Source organism: Lonchura striata, chromosome 5 (genome assembly GCF_046129695.1).
Source record: "Lonchura striata isolate bLonStr1 chromosome 5, bLonStr1.mat, whole genome shotgun sequence".
Lineage (NCBI taxonomy): Eukaryota > Metazoa > Chordata > Aves > Passeriformes > Estrildidae > Lonchura > Lonchura striata.
This window is the reverse complement of record NC_134607.1, coordinates 72,533,553-72,550,966: the sequence shown is the minus strand read 5'-3', so window position 1 is coordinate 72,550,966 and position 17,414 is coordinate 72,533,553. Positions and strand designations below refer to the sequence as shown.

Below are 17,414 nucleotides of genomic sequence, written 5' to 3'. Positions count from 1 at the left end.
GAGCCGTGGTGTCCCCGCGGGGCGGGGGACACTCAGTGTTCGCCAACACAGGTACGGCTGCAGCTGCTTCAGCGGGAGCTGCGGGTGCGGGCCGGGCACGGCCGCGGCTCCGCGGGCGCGGAGCGGGCACCGCCATTTCCGCCCTCGGGGGGCGCGGAGGAGGACGAGGAGGAGGAGGAGGAGGGGGAGGAAGGCTCCTCGGAAATGGCGAGAAGGCGCACAGCTCTCCGGTCCCAGAGCGAGCTTGAGCGGAGCGGTTGCGCTCCGCGGGTTCGGCCTCTCGCGGCGAGAGGCGGCCGCGGGCTGGGGGGGTCTCCAAAAAAGAACCAAAGCAGCTCGGTGTGGCCCCAAAAAACAGCTGCGGAAGGGGCGGAGACCCCGGCACGCCCGGCGGGACGGCGCCGGGCTGCCCGCGCTCAGGCCACCACTGTCACCTTCCACCCGCGCCCGTGGGGCCGCGGAGCGCCGCGGGACACGGGCGGCTCCGCGCGGGGGCACCGGGACGGCGGTGCCAGCCGGGCACACCGAGAGCGCCGGGGGCTGCCGGGGCTGGGCACGGAGGGCGGCGGGAGGGACGGCGGGGACCGGCGGGGTGGCCAAGCAGAGGGGGCAGTGCCAGGCGGCGGTGGCCAGGCAGGGGTTGCCAGGGTGGTCAGTGCCAAGGGTGGTCAGTGCCAGGCAGGGTGGTCAGTGCCAAGGGTGGTCAGTGCCAAGCAGGGTGGTCAGGGTGGCCAGGCAGGGTGGTCAGTGCCAGGCAGGGTGGTCAGTGCGAAGCAGGGTGGTCAGACAGACTGGTCAGTGCCAGGCAGAGTGGTCAGTGACAGGCAGAGTGGTCAGTGCCAGGCAGGGGTGGTCAGGGTGGTCGGGCAGGGTGGTCAGTGCCAGGCAGGGTGGTCAGTGCCAAGCAGGGTGGTCAGTGCCAGGCAGGGTGGTCAGTGCCAAGCAGGGTGGTCAGGCAGAGTGGTCAGTGCAAAGCAGGGTGGTCAGTGCCTGCAGGCCGGGCAGTGCCAAGCAGGGTGGTCAGGGTGGTCGGGCAGGGTGGTCAGTGCCAGGCAGGGTGGTCAGTGCCAGGCCGGGCAGTGCCAAGCAGGGTGGTCAGACAGGGTGGTCAGTGCCAGGCAGGGGTGGCAAGGGTGGTCAGTGCCAAGCAGGGTGGTCAGTGCCGTCAGGCCGGGCAGTGCCAAGCAGGGTGGTCAGACAGAGTGGTCAGTACCTGCAGGCCGGGCAGTGCCAAGCAGGGTGGTCAGACAGAGTGGTCAGTACCTGCAGGCCGGGCAGTGCCAAGCAGGGTGGTCAGTGCCAGGCAGGGTGGTCAGACAGAGTGGTCAGTGCCAGGCAGGGTGGTCAGGGTGGTCAGGCAGGGTGGTCAGTGCCAGGCAGGGTGGTCAGGGTGGTCAGGCAGGGGTGGTCAGGGTGGTCAGTGCCAGGCAGGGTGGTCAGGGTGGTCAGACAGGGTGGTCAGTGCCAGGCAGGGTGGTCAGTGCCGGCAGGCCGGGCAGTGCCAAGCAGGGTGGTCAGGGTGGTCGGGCAGGGTGGTCAGTGCCAGGCAGGGTGGTCAGTGCCAGGCAGGGTGGTCAGTGCCAGGCAGGGGTGTTCAGGGTGGTCAGACAGAGTGGTCAGTGCCAGGCAGAGTGGTCAGTGCCAGGCAGGGTGGTCAGTGCCGGCAGGCCGGGCAGTGCCAAGCAGGGTGGTCAGTGCCAGGCAGTGTGGTCAGACAGGGTGGTCAGTGCCGGCAGGCCGGGCAGTGCCAAGCAGGGTGGTCAGTGCCGGCAGGCCGGGCAGTGCCAGGACGTGCCGAGGGCCAGCCCCGGGGCCGGAGCAGCGGTGGCCGTGCAGGGGCTCGGCCAAGCCGGGCGCCCGCGGGGGGCTCCGAGGGGACCCCCGCGTCCCCAGGGCGGGGACAGCCAGGTGCCAGCTGCGGGTGGCGCGGCCGAGGCGGCCACGGGCGCGTCCCCACGGGGGTCCCCAGGTGAGCAGCCCCGGGAAGGGACAGCCAAGGGAATTCCCGGGAATTCCGCAGTGCCACAGCCGGGGAAGGAGCCCGCCACGCCACATCCCGCATGCCACATCCCACATGCCACATCCCACATGCGACATTCCCGCATGCGACATTCCCGGCGGGATGCGGAGGGTCGGGAGCTCCCCGGGATCCCGGGATGTGCGGCGGGGCTCGCGGGAGGCGGCGGAGGGGGACAGAGGGGACGGAGGGGGCAGGGGAGGCACAGGAGGGTGGCACGGGATTGTCTGGGATGGGAGGTGGGACGGGATTGGGAGTGGGAGGTGGGACGGGATTTGGGGTGGGAGCTGGGATGGAATTGGGGGTGAGAGTTGGGATGGGAGCTGGGATGGGATCTGGGATGGGATCGGGGATGGGATCCGGGGTGGGATTTGGGGTGGGATCTGGGGTGGGATCTGGGATGGGATCGGGGATGGGAGCTGGGATGGGATTGGGGGTGGGAACTGGGATGGGATTTGGGGTGGGATCTGGGGTGGGATTTGGGATGGGATTGGGGGTGGGAACTGGGTGGGAGCTGCCAGCCCGTCCCTGTGCCCGGAGTGTCCCGGGAATGCCGGACGGACACACGGGTGGCACCGGGGCGAGGGTGGCACCGGCCGGGTGAGGGCGTGGGGCTGGATTTGGGGACACCGGTGGGATGGGTTTGGGGATACAGGTGGGATGGATTTGGGGACACCGGTGGGATGGATTTGGGGACACTGGTGGCACAGGGTGGGGCTGGATTTGGGGACACCAGTGAGATGGGTTTGGGGACACCGGTGGGATGGATTTGGGGACACTGGTGGCACAGGGTGGGGCTGGATTTGGGGACACCGGTGGGATGGATTTGGGGACACAGGTGAGATGGATTTGGGGACACTGGTGGGATGGATTTGGGGACACCGGTGGGATGGGTTTGGGGAAGACTGGGGGGGTGAATTTGGAGGCACAGATGGGAGGGATGTGGGGTAAAGGTGGGATGGATTTTGGGGATAAGGGTGGGAGGAATTTGGAGACACGTGGGATGGATTTTGGGGATAAAGGGTGGGATGGATTTGGAATCACAGGTGGGGTGAATTTGGTTGATAAGGGTGGGACGGATTTTGGGGCTAAGGGTGGGACGGATTTTGGGGCTAAGGATGGGACGGATTTTGGGGCTAAGGGTGGGACGGATTTTGGGGATAGGGATGGGACGGATTTTGGGGCTAAGGGTGGGACGGATTTTGGGGCCCCGGGCGGGATGGATTTCGGTGCCTCGGTGGGAGGGCACAGGGCAGGGCTGGATTTAGGGGGCACGGCAGGGCGGATTGCAGGACGGTGACCGTGGGGGGCTGGCCCGGAGGATTTGGGGGGCGCGGGTGGCACTCGGTGGCACGGCGGGGCGGCTCTGGGGGACACTGGCGACACGGCGGGGACACGGCCGAGGGGCAGGACCTGAGCTGGCGGGCGCGGGGCGCAGGGAGGGCTCGGGAGGTGGCGGGGCTCCCCGGGTGTCGCCACGGGGGTGAGGGCTCGGGGACAAGGAGGTGGCACCGGGGACATCCCGGTGCCTGGCACGGGACATCCTGGGGACATCCCGGTGCCTGGCACGGGGCACGGGACACCGCAGAGAGTTCCCAGTGCCCTGGCACGGGGCACAGGACATCCCGGGGACATCCCGGTGCCTGGCACGGGACACCCCGGGGACATCCCAGTGCCCTGGCACGGGGCAGGGGACACCCCGGGGACATCCCGGTGCCTGGCACGGGACGTCCCGGGGACATCCCAGTGCCTGGCACGGGGCAGGGAACACCTCAGAGAGTTCCCAGTGCCCTGGCACGGGGCACGGGACATCCCGGGGACATCCCGGTGCCTGGCACGGGACATCCCGGGGACATCCCGGTGCCTGGCACGGGACAGGGGACACCCCGGGGACATCCCGGTGCCTGGCACGGGGCAGGGAACACCTCAGAGAGTTCCCAGTGCCCTGGCACGGGGCACGGGCCATCCCGGGGACATCCCAGTGCCTGGCACGGGACACCCCGGGGACATCCCGGTGCCTGGCACGGGGCACGGGCCATCCCGGGGAGGTCCCGGTACCCCGACATGGGACAGGGGACACCCCGGGGACAGCCCGGGGGAGCTCCGGGCCCTTTTCCCTGGCAAGGTCGGAAAGGTTCGGAGATGTTGAGGGTCAGGACGGAGCTCCCTGTCCTCCCCTCTTAGCACCAGAAGAGTTTATTTTTATTTTTTAATGCCTTCCTGGGGGCCTCGGCTTTTGGGACCACCGAGCCCTCCCCTCCCGGCCAGCCGGGCACGCCCTGGCCACGCCGGCCCGGGGACACGCGGGTGGCACCGGGGACACGGCCACGGGGGTCGGGCCGTTGTCGCCGTGGCCACCACCAGCCCTGGGACCCCCAAAATCGGGGTCGCGACCCCCGGGACCTCCCTGCTGTGTGCCTGGAAGACTCGGTGTGTCCCAAAACGCAAGTTTGTGGTTTGTTTTTTTTGTTTGCATTTTTTTGTTTTGTTTTGTTTTTTTTGTGTGTGTGTGCGTGCGTGTGTTTTTTGTGATTTCTCTGAATCTTTACAAATCCAGAGCGTCTGAAAGGAGCTGTTTTTTGGGGGGGATTTTAGGGGTTTTTGTGGTGTGTTTAAAAAGACTTTTTCACATTCATTCAGTCGCTTAAAAACTCCCACGAGCCACGGGCGTCCCGGGAGCGTCTCCTCCAGTCCAGAGATAGGAATTTTTTTTTTTTTTAGGAAAATCCTAACAAAAATCAGGTGGCTATAGCTCTGGAGATATAGATATATAGATATTCTCTCTTTCCAAATATAGAGCTGCTTAAAAAGATGCAAAACGAGGGATGAGCAGGATTTTGGGGGGGGGGGGCGGAAGGGGTGGGGGAGGGGGAGGGGGGGAGGATCCTGGAATTCGTTATCTCGTGGGGCTTATCAGCTGCTCTCTAGATAAATGCACGGAGATTAAATAATTTCCCATCAACGCTTTTCCCCCCCACTTTGGAAAAACAAGACCCCAAGCCAAGAGAAAAATCAAACTTTTCCCACCCCCCCGCCCCCTCCCCTCTAAACGTTGCCAAAGCTTTTTTTTTTTTGTGTCGTTTTTTTGTTAGTTTTTTTTTTTTCTTTTTTTGCTGCGGGATTTTCCCCCCCTCCCCAGCCTCCCGACATTCCCAAACATGCTTCGATCCATGCGCTCCTCGCTCCCTCTCACCCGCAGCTCAGAGTCCGGGGGGATCCGCCTGGCGGGGGGGGCTCTCCTGGCACGGCCTGGCACGGCTCGGGGTGGCACGGCCGCCGCTGGAGCCGTCCCGGCCCTTCTTCCTTTCATTCCTTCCTCCTTTCCTTCCTTCCTCCTTTCCTCCTTTCCTTCCTTCCTTTCTCCGGGAGCGCCGCCGGGATGGCCCCGCTGGAGCCGCCGCCTCCGAGCCCGACGGGGACACCGGGGGGACCCGGGGCCACCCCTGGCAGGGACACCTGGGGGTGTTCAGAACCTGGGGCACCCCTGGCAGGGACATCTGAGGGGGTTCAGAACCTGGGGCCACTCCTGGCAGGGACACCTGGGGGTGTCAGGACCCGGGGCCACCCTGGCAGGGACACCTGGGGGGGTTCAGAACCTGGGGCCACCCTGGCAGGGACACCTGGGGGGGGATCAGGACCCGGGGCCACCCTGGCAGGGACACCTGTGACCCGGCCAGGGACACCTGGGGGGACCCGGGGCACCCCTGGCAGGGACACTTGGGGGGGTTCAGAACCTGGGGCCACCTCCGAGCCTGGCAGGGACACCTGTGACCCCACCAGGGACACCTGGGGGTGTCAGGACCCGGGGCCACCCCTGGCAGGGACACCTGGGGGTGTCAGGACCCGGGGCCACCTCCAAGCCTGGCAGGGACAACTGTGACCCTGCCAGGGACACCTGGGGGGGACCCGGGGCCACCTTCCACCAGGGACACCTGGGGGTGTTCAGAACCTGGGGCCACCTCTGAGCCTGCCGGGGACACCTGGGGGGTGTCAGGACCTGGGGCCACCTCCCTGCAGGGACATCTGAGGGGGTTCAGGACCTGGGGCCACCTCTGAGCTTGGCAGGGACACTTGGGGGGGGACCCAGGGCCACCCCTGGCAGGGACACCTGGGGGTGTCAGGACCCGGGGCCACCCCTGGCAGGGACACCTGGGGGTGTCAGAGGACCCGGGGCCACCTCCGAGCCTGGCAGGGACACCTGTGACCATGCCAGGGACATCAGGGTGGTGTCAGGATCTGGAGCCACCTCCAAGCCTGGCAGGGACAACTGTGACCCTGCCGGGGACACCTGGGGAGGGTCAGGACCCGGGGCCACTCCCTGGCAGGGACACCTGGGGGGGGTTCAGGATCTTGTGCCAAATCCGAACCTGGCAGGGACATCGGTGACCCTGCCGGGGACACCTGGGGGGTGTCAGAGGACCCGGAGCCACCTCCAAGCCTGGCAGGGACAACTGTGACCCCACCAGGGACACCTGGGGGGGACCCTGGGCCACCTTCCACCAGGGACACCTGGGGGGTGTCAGGACCCGGGGCCACCTTCCACCAGGGACACCTGGGGGGTGTCAGGACCTCGGGCCATCTCCCATCAGGGACACCTGGGGGGGTTCAGGACCCAGGGCCACCCCTGGCAGGGGCACCTGGGGTGGTGTCAGAGGACCCAGAGCCACCTCTGACCCTGGCAGGGACAACTGTGACCCCACCAGGGACACCTGGGGGGGACCCGGGGCCGCCCCTGGCAGGGACCTCTTGGGGGGGATCAGGATCTGGGGCCAAAACTGACCCTGGCAGGGACAACTGTGACCCCACCAGGGACACCTGGGGGGGTTCAGGACCTTGGGCCACCTCCGAGCCTGGCAGGGACAACTGTGACCCCACCAGGGACACCTGGGACTCGTCAGGACCTTGGGCCACCTCCGAGCCTGGCCGGGCCACCCGGGAGGTGCCACCCGGCGTCTCGGGGGCTCCGGGCCGTGGGCACCGCCGAGGTGCCGCGGCCGTGGCGGGGCGCGGGGAGCCGATCTCGGGCCGGGCTCTCCTGGAGGACGGCAGCGAGGAGGAATTTCATGCAACATTCCCGGGCCGGGGGCGGGCGGGAGCCGGGGGTTGGGGGGCGGCTCCGCGCCCTCAGTGCAGCGCTCGGAGAAGGAGAAGGAGAATCCCGGTGGGTTTTCTTGGCTTGGGAATGCCGTCCCGCCCTTCCCACGGCGGCTCGGGACGCGGTCAGCTGTCCACCAGCTGCTTCAGCGCCCGCTCGATGTTCATGCGGTGCCCCACGCGGGTCACCCCCAACTCCACGAAGTCCTCCTTGGTCAGGGCGGGCAGGTGGGTGCCCTCGATCTCGTGGTCCTCGAACTTGTCCCGGTGCTCCACCAGGTTGATGCTCTCCAGCCAGTCCCCCACGTCGTACTTGTTCCACAGGTGCAGCGGCTTCTGCATGAAGGGCCGCGGCGGGTGCAGCGTGTGCAGCGGCGGCCCCGGCGACGGCGACGGCGACGGGGAGCGGCTGCGGGCGCTGACGCTGCGCACCACGAAGCGGACCTCCTTGGGCTCGTGGGGGATGGAGAGGCTGGAGGATTTGAGGATGGTGGGGGGCGTCAGGCCGTAGGGCCGGACGGTGCTGAGGGGCTCCGGCCGCTCCAGCGCCGCGGCTTTGACGGGGCTGGGCGTGCGGCGGGTGACGGGGTAGCGGCTGCCGGGCCGCACGGTGAAGGTGGTGCCGGAGCTGCGCTGGGAAATGGTGCTGAGCTCGCCTAAACTACTGAAAAGTCTGCGGAGAGAGCGGGGAGGGGGAGAGAAGAGAGGAGAGGGAAGGGGTGAGGCCGGGCTTGGGAATGGGGGGCGCGAGTCCAGCGGGGTCGGGGCGGGCTGGGATGGGGAGGGGGACGCGGCTCGGGCGGGATATCCCCGGGGGGATGTCCCGAAGATTCCCGCAGCGCCTCCAGGGTGGGGATTCCCGGCCGGTCCTGCCCCTCCTGGCGCGCCGATGTCCCCCGGCCCTGGGGACAAGGAGCTTTGTCCTGCCTCGTCCCCCACCGTGCTGAGCCCACGTGGAATGGGAGCGACCCCGTGGAGAAAAGCTGGGATAAGAGGGAACCTTCCGGCGTTTTCCCGGGATGGACCCTCTGGACACCCTGGTGACGGTCACCTGGCGGTCCGTGTGGCGTGAGGAGCCCGGGGGCGGCCGGGCCGGTGTCCCCGGACCCCCCGGCTGTGCCACCGTGGGAATCTTGGATGGGGACAAAGCTCCTGTCCCCCTGGCATTGTCCCCATCCTGCCGTTGTCCCCACGGAATGGACAGGGAATGGGAAAGGAAAGGGATCTGACACCTGCGGGAACCCTAGAAAATCAGAGTCCTCGGCTCTGGAGAGGCTGGGAAAGCTGGGAATGTTCCCCTGGAGAAGGGAAGGATCCAGGGAGAGCTTCCAGCACATTCCAGAGGGACTGGGGACAAGGATGGAGGGACAGGACCCAGGGAATGGCTCCCACTGCCAGAGGGCAGCCAGGGATGGGAGATTGGGAATGAGGAATTCCTGGCTGGGCTGGGATTGCCAGAGCAGCTGGGGCTGCCCCTGGATCCCTGCAATGTCCAAGGAAAGGCTGGAGCAGCCTGGGACAGTGGGAGGTGGCACTGGAGGAGCTCTGAGGTCCATCCCACCCCATCCCTGCCACTCCACTTGTCCTCACAACTATCCCATAAAATTCCCGCATCCCAGTGCCTCAGTTTCCCTGCCACTGCCTGGCTTGGCCTCCCATCTCAGCTCCCTCCTGGAAAACCGGGACACTCTGGAATGCTGATGGGATCCACCACTGCCTTGAACGCCACCTCCTGGTTTTGGGAATGCTGATGAGCTCCAAGGATCCCATAAATCCACGGCTCCGAAGGGATGAGCTGAACGTGGCTGAAGATCTCCAGGATGAGCCACATTCCTGATAATTCCCATTTTTGAGTCGCATTCCCGATAATTCCCGTTTTTGAGCCGCATTCCTGATAATTCCTGGTTTTGAGCTGCATCCCCGATAATTCCCATTTTTGAGCGGCATTCCCGACAATTCCCATTTTTCTGCTTCCCTGGCACGGCAGAGAAGGAATCGCCTTCGGGAAACTCGGACAGGGAAAAGCCGGATGTCCGTGAGGAATGAGACACGGAATGGGAAGCGCGGGGACGTGGCCGTGTCCCACCTGGATCTGGGATCTGGGAGAGAAAGTTCTGGATCTGCTGGAACACCCCGGGAAGGACCAGCCCTGGAAAAGCCGAAGGATCCGGGTGTTCCTCCCAAGCCTGTGGATGCTCCGATGTGGCTGCGTTCCCGCTGGGAATTCCCGGCAGTCCCGTTTTCCCGCACGGAGCCACGGCTGGATCCCATCCACGCCCCGGATTCCCGGCTCCTTCCTCTCCCTCCAGGAATCCCAGCATCTCCGGATCCCGGCCGACTCCTCAGGGAGCTTCCCAGCCTTTAGGAACCTTTGGGATCATCCAGACAATCCCGGATCCAGGCGAGGGTGGAGCTCCGTTTCCCATTCCCGGGGTCTTTTCCAGGCAGCTCCAAGGGGTGGCATTCCCAGCGCTCCAGGTTTCTCCAGGAGCTGGGATGGGGCAGCTCCTCCAGTGCGCTCCGACCCCACAAATCCCACCTGGGGCAGCTCCCAGCCCGGATCGTTCCTGGGATCGCTGGGATCATCCCTGAAATTATTTGGATTGTTCCTGGGGTCGCTGGGATTGTTCCTGAAATTATTTGGATCACTTCTGGGATCGTTCCTGGGGTTGCTGGGATCATTCCTGGGATTATTCGGATCATTCCCAGAATGGCTGGGACCACTCCTGGGATAGTTTGGATCATTCCTGGGATTGTTCCTGAGATTGCTGGGATCATTCCTGGGATTTTTTTGGATAATTCCTGGGATCATTCCTGGCATTGCTGGGATCATTCCTGGGGTCACTGGGATCATTCCTGGGATTATTTGGATCGTTCCTGGAATTGTTCCTGGAATTGCTGGGATCATTCCTGAGATTGCTGGGATCATTTCTGGGATCATTTGGATTGTTCCTGGGACTGTTCCTGGGATTGTTTGGATTATTCCTGGGATAGCTGGGATCACTCCTGGAATCGTTTGGATCGTTCCTGTTCCGAATCTTCTCCCAGTCTTCCTTTGGACACTTTCCCAGTCTTCCTACGGATCTTCCATCCAATCTTCCTATGGATCTTCCCGACTTTCCTACGGACATTTCCTGACCTCCTCATGGATCTTCCTGTGGCTTCCTACAGATCTCCTCTGCCCTTCCTGTGGGGTTTTCCCAACATTCCCAAGGACCTTTTCCCAGCCTTTCTATGGATCTTCCTCTGACCTTCCCATGGATCTTCCTGTGAGATCTTCCTTCCAATGGATCCTACAGATCCTCCTTTCTTTTGATGGATCTTCTGCAAAACTGATCCCGCCCCTGATCCTGACCCTAACCCTGATCCCGACCCAAATCCTGATCCCGACCCTAATCCAAACCCTGATCCCAAGTGCAAACCTGATCCCAGCCTTGGCTCTGCCCCTAATCCTGATCCTAACCCTGACCCTGGTGCTGACTCTGATCTTAACCCTGAACCCGACCCGAAACTTAACCTTAACCTGATCCTAAACCTAACCTTAACCCGGCCCTAAACTTGACCTTAACCCAACCCTAAACTTAACCTTAACCCGACCCTAAACTTGACCTTAACCTGATCCTAAACTTAACCTTAACCCGACCCTAAACTTAACCTTAACCCGACCCTAAATTTAACCTTAACCTGATCCTAAACTTAACCTTAACCCGACCCTAAACTTGACCTTAACCCGACCCTAAATTTAACCTTAACCCGATCCTAAACTTAACCTTAACCCGATCCTAAATTTAACCTTAACCCAACCCTAAACTTAACCTTAACCTGATCCTAAACTTAACCTTAACCCGACCCTAAACTTGACCTTAACCCGATCCTAAACTTAACCTTAACCCGACCCTAAACTTAACCTGATCCTAAACTTAACCTTAACCCGACCCTAAACTTAACCTTAACCCGGCCCTAAACTTAACCGTAACCTGATCCTAAACTTAACCTTAACCCGACCCTAAACTTAACCTTAACCCGACCCTAAACTTAACCTGATCCTAAACTTAACCTTAACCCGACCCTAAACTTAACCTTAACCCGACCCTATACTTAACCGTAACCTGATCCTAAACTTAACCTTAACCTGACCCTAAACTTAACCTTAACCTGATCCTAAACTTAACCTTAACCTGATCCTAAATTTAACCTTAACCCAGTCCTAAATTTAACCTTAACCTTGATCCTAACCCTGACCCCAAATTAACCTGAACCTCGATCCTGGTCCTAACCCTAAACCTGACCTGAACTTTCACCCTGATCCTAAAGTCCTGATCCCAGTTCACAGGTGATCCCAACCCTGATCTGGATCCCGATTCCAGTCCCAATCCTAACACTGATCTGGATCCCGATCCCAATCCTAACCCTGATCTGGATCCCGATCCCAATCCTAACCCTGATCTGGATCCCGATCCCAATCCTAATCCTGATCTGGATCCCGATCCCAATCCTAATCCTAACCCTGATCTGGATTCCGGTCCAAACCCTAATCCTAACCTTGATCCAGACCCCGATCCCAACCCTAACTCTGATCCTGACCCCAGTCCCAACCCTGATCCTGATTCCAATCCTCAGCCTGACTTTTCCTGGGAGCCGGGGCAGGGATACTGGGAGTGGGACATGGAATACTGGGAATGGGGCAGGGATACTGGGAATGGGGCAGGGATACTGGGAGTGGGGCAGGGATACTGGGAGTGGGACATGGAATACTGGGAGTGGGGCAGGGATACTGGGAATGGGGCAGGGATACTGGGAGTGGGACAAGGATACTGGGTGAGGATCGAACACTGTCCGAAGTTTTCCTGATCCTAGTCACTCCGGTGGATGGGATGTGGCCATCCCGAAGGATCTGGGATCAGGTGTGGGAGCAGGACACGGAATTCCTGCTGTCCTGAACCCAGTAGGTGCGGGATGAGCCCAGGGAGGAACCTCGGGATGAGCCCAGGGAGGAAACTCGGGATGAGCCCTGGGATGAACCTCGGGATGAGCCTGGGAGGAATCTTGGGATGAGCCCTGGGAACAGCACTGGGAGGAATCTTGGGATAAAACTTGGGAAGAGGATGAGCCCTGGGATGAACCTCGGGATGAGCCCAGGGAGGAACCTCGGGATGAGCCCTGGGATGAACCTCGGGATGAGCCCAGGGAGGAACCTCAGGATGAGCCGGGGTGGAATTTTGGGATGAGCCCTGGGAACAGCACTGGGAGGAATCTTGGGATAAAACTTGGGAAGAGGATGAGCCCTGGGACGAACCTCAGGATAAGCCCAGGGAAGAGGACTGGGAGGAATCTCGGGATAAACCCAGGGAGGAATCTCGGGATAAGCCCTGGATTGATCCATAGGATGATCCAAGCGCTCCCAGTGCCTACACAGGGGATGGTTCCCCCCAGGTGTCACCCAAATATCCCAAATTTCTGTGACACCGGTGCCAGGATGGAGGGGATGAATCCATGGCTGGATCCAATGGGATGAGCCCCCCACGGCCGAGAGGAGCCTCCGGAACGAGCCCGCTCCGGCTGTTCCCGGAAAGATCCGGAGCAGGCTGGGAGCTCCCGAGCATCCCAGGCCTCGGCCCCAGCCGGGAGCAGAGCGAATCCCTGGGAATGGCATCCAGCAGCCGTCGGGAAAGCGGGAACGCGGCCCCCGGCATTCCCGGAGCGTCGGGATCCGGCGCCGCTCCCCCGGCACGGGGCCGCGGCCTCGGGAATTCAGCGCTTGGCAGAAAAGGACAAGGAAAAATCAACCGGGAACGGCTCCGGGAGCTGGGACACGGATGGAGCCGGAGCTCCGCACACGGGACGGACACGAGGACGGGACACGGGGACAACACGGAGGAAGCACAACCAGGAGCACAGAGCCAGCCATGCACGCTGGGAAATTCCCAGGGGGAATTCTCCGGCCCACCCCCAACCCCATGGAGTGGGAACAGCTTTTCCCGGGATCCCGCTGCTGTCCCACCCCAGCCTGGGGAGAGCTTCCGGCTCAGGAAGGTATTCCAGCAGCTCTGGAAGCCACTGGGATATCCTGGGATGATTGCTGGCAGAAGGGGAATCCCTGGATCCCGGTTTTCCTGCTGTGGCCTCGGGTGATTTCCCTGGAGGGCTGGGATGGAGCCGGATCCCAGGCGCTCCCTGCTCTGTCTCATGGAATTTTTGCTCCAGAGGGGGACCTGGGACCCCCCAACCCTGGGGAGTCACGGATGGATCCCGGTGCATCCGTGGTTTGCTGGGATTGGAATAGGGATGCTCTGCCCCTCTTCCCAGGGTCCTTCCCAGGGTCTTCTCCACCTTTCCCAGAATCTCTTCCACCATTCCTGGGGTCCTTTCCCACTTTTCCTGGGGTCCTTTCCCTCTTCTTGGGATCTCTCTCACCTTTCCTGGGAACCTTTCCCACTTCCTGATGTCTTTCCCACCCTTCATTGGGTGTCTCCCACCTTTCCTGGGATCCTTTTCCCACCTTTCCTGGGGTCTCTCCCACCTTCCCCGGAATCTCTTCCAGCATCCTTGGGATCTCTCCCACCCTTCCTGAATTCCCTCCCACCCTTCCTGGGATGTCTCTCACCCTCACTGGGCTTCTCCCTCCTTTCCCGGGATCCTTTTCCCACTTTTTCCTGGTGTCTCTCCCACATTTCCTTCCCTACCCTTCCTGTGGTCTTTTCCCACCTTTCCTGGCATCTTTCCCACCTTTTCTGGGATCCTTGCCCACTTTTCCTGGGGTCTCTCCCCCCTTTCCTGGTGTCCTTCCCTTTTCCCACTTCCCGGTGTCTTCCGCTCCCTTCCCGGGACCTTTTCCATCCTTCTGGGGTCTTTTCCACCTTTCCCGGGATCCTTTTCCCACTCCCTGGTGTCTCTCCCACCCTTCCCGAAGGACCGAGCTGCTCCAGGACCTCCCACCCCTTTCCCACCCCACAGCCCCAATCGCCCGGGATCCCGACGGGAATTTCCTCAGCAGGAACACCAGCGGGAAGAGCCGGACACGCCACCACAGCACGGGGACAGGGCCATGCTCCCGAGGGACGCGCACATCCCGGAGCCGGCGCCGCTCCCGCCGGCAGCACCCCAAAACCTCGGGAACACCGGCGGGAGCGGGGCCGCAGCGGGGAGGGGAAGAGACAGGTGAGGAATGGGACATTCCCGGTGGGATGGAGCTATGGAATGGGAACGTGCTCACTTACACAACTCGCCCACCCTCCGGAGGCCAGAGGCGGATCTAGGACAGAGCAGCGGGACATGCACATGGAAGCAGGAAAAGAGGCAATGAGAGAAATGTTAGCTCCGGTCCGGGAAGCGCCACACGGAAAAGAAGCCACCGGACGTCGATCCCGAGGGATTCGGGGCCGGGAGAACCGCGGGAATCGATCCGGCCTTGGTGTTCCCTGAGTGGAGACCCCCGGTTGGGTTTGGGGAGAGGGGGGGGATTGGGAATGATCGGGAATGGGGGAATGGAGGGGGTGGGAGTTGGGGGGATCGGGGTGGTTCCCGCTGGATGGGTGAGGGCGTGGGCAGCTGGGAATGGGGCGGTTGGAATTGCATGGATTCAGCCAAAGCCGGGAGGGTTGGACAGCGACAGAGCTGCTGCGAGGGCTGGGAAAAGAGGGAGCAGACGGGAGGGATTCGGGAAAGGGCCAGGGGTTCGGGAAAGCCAGGGATTTGGGAAGGGCAGGATCGGGGAAAGGCGGAGAAATGGGAAACGCAGGGGTTTGAGGAAAAACAGGGATTTGGGAAAGGCGGGGAAATGGGAAACGTAGGGGTTTGAGGAAAAACAGGGATTTGGGAAAGGTGGGGAAATGGGAAACGTAGGGGTTTGAGGAAAAACAGGGATTTGGGAAAGGCAGGATCTGGGAAAGGCGGGGAAATGGGAAATGCAGGGGTTTGAGGAAAAACAGGGATTTGGGAAAGGCGGGGAAATGGGAAACAGAGGAATTTGGGAAAGGCGGGGAAATGGGAAAGAGAGGAATTTGGGAAAGGTGGGCAAATGGGAAATGCGAGGATTGGGAAGAGCAGGGATTTGGGAAGAAGAAGGATTTGGGAAGAAATGGGGATTTGGGAAAGGGAGGGACTTGGGGAGGAACAGGGATTTGGGAAAGAGAGGAATTCGGGAAAGGCAGGGAAATGGGAAGGAATGGGGATTTGGGAAAGAGAGGAATTCGGGAAAGGCAGGGAAATGGGAAGGAATGGGGATTTGGGAAAGAGAGGAATTCGGGAAAGGCAGGGAAATGGGAAAGGCAGGGATTTGGGGAGGAACAGGGAAATGGGAAAGGCTGGGAAAGGCAGGGATTTGGGAAAGGCAGGGATATCGGAAAGAGGGATTTAGGCAAGGCAGGGATTTGGGAAAGGAAGGAAACAACAAATGCATGAGAAAAATGCCCCACAGCCAAAACAACACCGAGCAGCCGACACAAAATTCCCAAGTTTTTCCATGTCCCCCCCGGGGCTGGTGACGGTGATGGTGCCAGCGGCCACCCCCAAAGGCCACGGGATGTTCCCGGGGATTCGGTGCTTCCCAGAGGGAATAACCCGTGGAAGTTCCCCGGGATCCCTGGGCTGCGCTGTCGGGAAGGAGGGAATGGCCTCATCTCACCCGGATAAGAACCAGGAGCTTCCAGGTTTGGAATGGCGGCTCCAAAACCCCCAAAACTCCTGGATTATTCCCAATTTTGTCCCTTTCCACAGTGGAACAGGCAGGAAATGTCGGAGCTGTGCCGAGAGCGGGGACACCTCGGGAATGCCAGAAGTTGGGAGCTGCCATTGGAGCAGAATCTGGGATCATTTGGGAATGTGGATTTGGGAATTTTTGGGAAGGACGCGTGGTTATCCCTTGGGAAAAGCATCCCGGTCCGGAGCAGGGATAGGGAGGAGACCCAAGGGGGTCTCAGGCTCCAGCTGGGATTTGTCTGGAGTGGTTTTGGAATTGGGATTTATCCCAGAGCTCTGTCCCGGAGCAGGGACAATCCGGAGCAATCCTGGTGTCTGGGAAGCTCGGGCAGGGTCCGGGACGTTGTAACTAAAATTCCCTTTTTCCTTCTCTGATCTCAGCAGGAAAAGGGAATTCTGGGCGGGAATCCATAGGAAAATTCCCAATTCCTCGAGTGTTGGCCCTGGGCCTTCCTAAGCCAATCTCTTCCCGTGAGAGATCCTGCAGAACATCGGAACTCCCTCCTTCCCTGAGCTCCTCCTGGAACAGATCCCTCTGGACTTCTCCAAGGAAAATCCCTTTTCCCATGATTCCCACCTCAAGGAATAGGTGACAAACCCCTGTTTGATGGGAACGTGGGGACACTTCCACTCTTCCCACCTGGATTTTCCTTCAGGACCTGGAGCTCATCCCATGGAGCTCCAGGCACCCCTCGCCGCTCTTCCCAAATTTCCCAAAAAGCCCGTTTCCTTGGGATGAGGGTGATGGGTGATGTGGGGATGGGAGAAGCCAGCGGAGCGGTGACGCGGGGACACGGTGACACCGGGACAGGACACGTGCTGGGACCCTGTCTCCTTGTAGGCATCAAACCCTTCCCAGATCCCGCGGCACCTCAGGATCATCTGGGATCCAGGCCTGGAAGGGTCCTCTCAGTGCAGCCCCCCAGAATTCCTGGTTTTCCACCGCTCAGCCTCCCTGAGCTCTCCCAAGGCTCTGCTGTGCTGAAGGTCCCCAGCCTCAGCCGGATGTCCTTCAAGAACCTGGGGAAATTCCATGGAAACCCAGAGGGGAGGGGATCCAGGAGATCCCACTGTGCCTGAGGAACCCTGGAGGAGCCTCTTCCCATGGGAAGTGGAATCCATGGAGCCCAGTGAGAGGGACGGTGGACAACACAGGGGTTGTGGCCATCAGTAGTGTGGCCACCTAAATCCCTGCCCTGGCCACCTCCATCCCAATCCGTCCTGTAATCTCCATCCCAATCCTGGTCACCTGCATTCCAATCCTGGAACCTCCATCCCAATCAATCCTGGAATCTCCATCCCAGAATCTCCATCCCAATCCTGGAACCTCCATCCCAATCAGTCCTGGAATCTCCATTCCGACCCTGGAACCTCCATCCCAATCAATCCTGGTCACCTGCATTCCAATCCTGGAACCTCCATCCCAATCAATCCTGGAATCTCCATCCCGGAATCTCCATCCCAATCCTGGAACCTCCATCCCAATCAATCCTGGAATCTCCATCCCGACCCTGGAACCTCCATCCAATCAATCCTGGTCACCTCCATCCCAATCCTGGAACCTCCATCCAATCAATTCTGGTCACCTCCATCCCAATCCTGGAAC

At 61.4% G+C, this 17,414-nt stretch overlaps 2 protein-coding genes and 2 long non-coding RNA genes across 4 annotated transcripts in view; 1 reads left to right on the top strand and 3 right to left on the bottom strand.

The window, feature by feature from the left end:
• The first annotated feature begins 1,032 nt into the window (after window positions 1-1,032).
• Window positions 1,033-1,483, top strand: LOC144246349 (uncharacterized). Its single transcript, XR_013340058.1, has 4 exons — window positions 1,033-1,071; window positions 1,119-1,169; window positions 1,270-1,308; window positions 1,432-1,483. It is a non-coding gene; the product is annotated as an uncharacterized LOC144246349 (long non-coding RNA).
• Window positions 1,484-1,710: 227 nt separating this feature from the next.
• LOC144246293 (uncharacterized) lies at window positions 1,711-3,848 on the bottom strand. The gene is made up of 3 exons (XM_077783165.1): window positions 3,040-3,848; window positions 2,288-2,994; window positions 1,711-2,244 (listed from the first exon to the last, which is right to left on the bottom strand). Exons 1-3 carry the CDS (start codon window positions 3,827-3,829, stop codon window positions 1,711-1,713), a joined length of 2,031 nt encoding a protein of 676 aa, XP_077639291.1. The 5' UTR covers window positions 3,830-3,848.
• Window positions 3,849-4,687: 839 nt separating this feature from the next.
• LOC144246348 (uncharacterized) lies at window positions 4,688-5,862 on the bottom strand. The gene is made up of 2 exons (XR_013340057.1): window positions 5,804-5,862; window positions 4,688-5,473 (listed from the first exon to the last, which is right to left on the bottom strand). It is a non-coding gene; the product is annotated as an uncharacterized LOC144246348 (long non-coding RNA).
• Window positions 5,863-7,122: 1,260 nt separating this feature from the next.
• SHANK3 (SH3 and multiple ankyrin repeat domains 3) overlaps window positions 7,123-17,414 on the bottom strand; it is a 146,813-nt gene continuing 136,521 nt past the window's right edge. The window contains exon 22 of the mRNA XM_077783730.1: window positions 7,123-7,784. Within this exon, the coding sequence (XP_077639856.1) occupies window positions 7,238-7,784 (547 nt within the window). The 3' untranslated portion in view covers window positions 7,123-7,237. The remainder of the gene's footprint in view (window positions 7,785-17,414) is intronic.

Excerpts from the sequence above, each read along its gene's own strand:
- LOC144246293 (XM_077783165.1), bottom strand. The coding sequence starts at position 3,829 with ATGTCCCGTGCCCCGTGCCAGGGCACTGGGAACTCTCTGAGGTGTTCC. Across the intron at positions 2,995-3,039 it reads GATTCCAAATCCATCCCACC|CCTTATCCCCAAAATCCATC; the intron begins CTTTATCCCCAA and ends AATTCCTCCCAC. Across the intron at positions 2,245-2,287 it reads CAGCTCCCACCCCAAATCCC|ACAATCCCGTGCCACCCTCC; the intron begins GTCCCACCTCCC and ends CTCCCATCCCAG.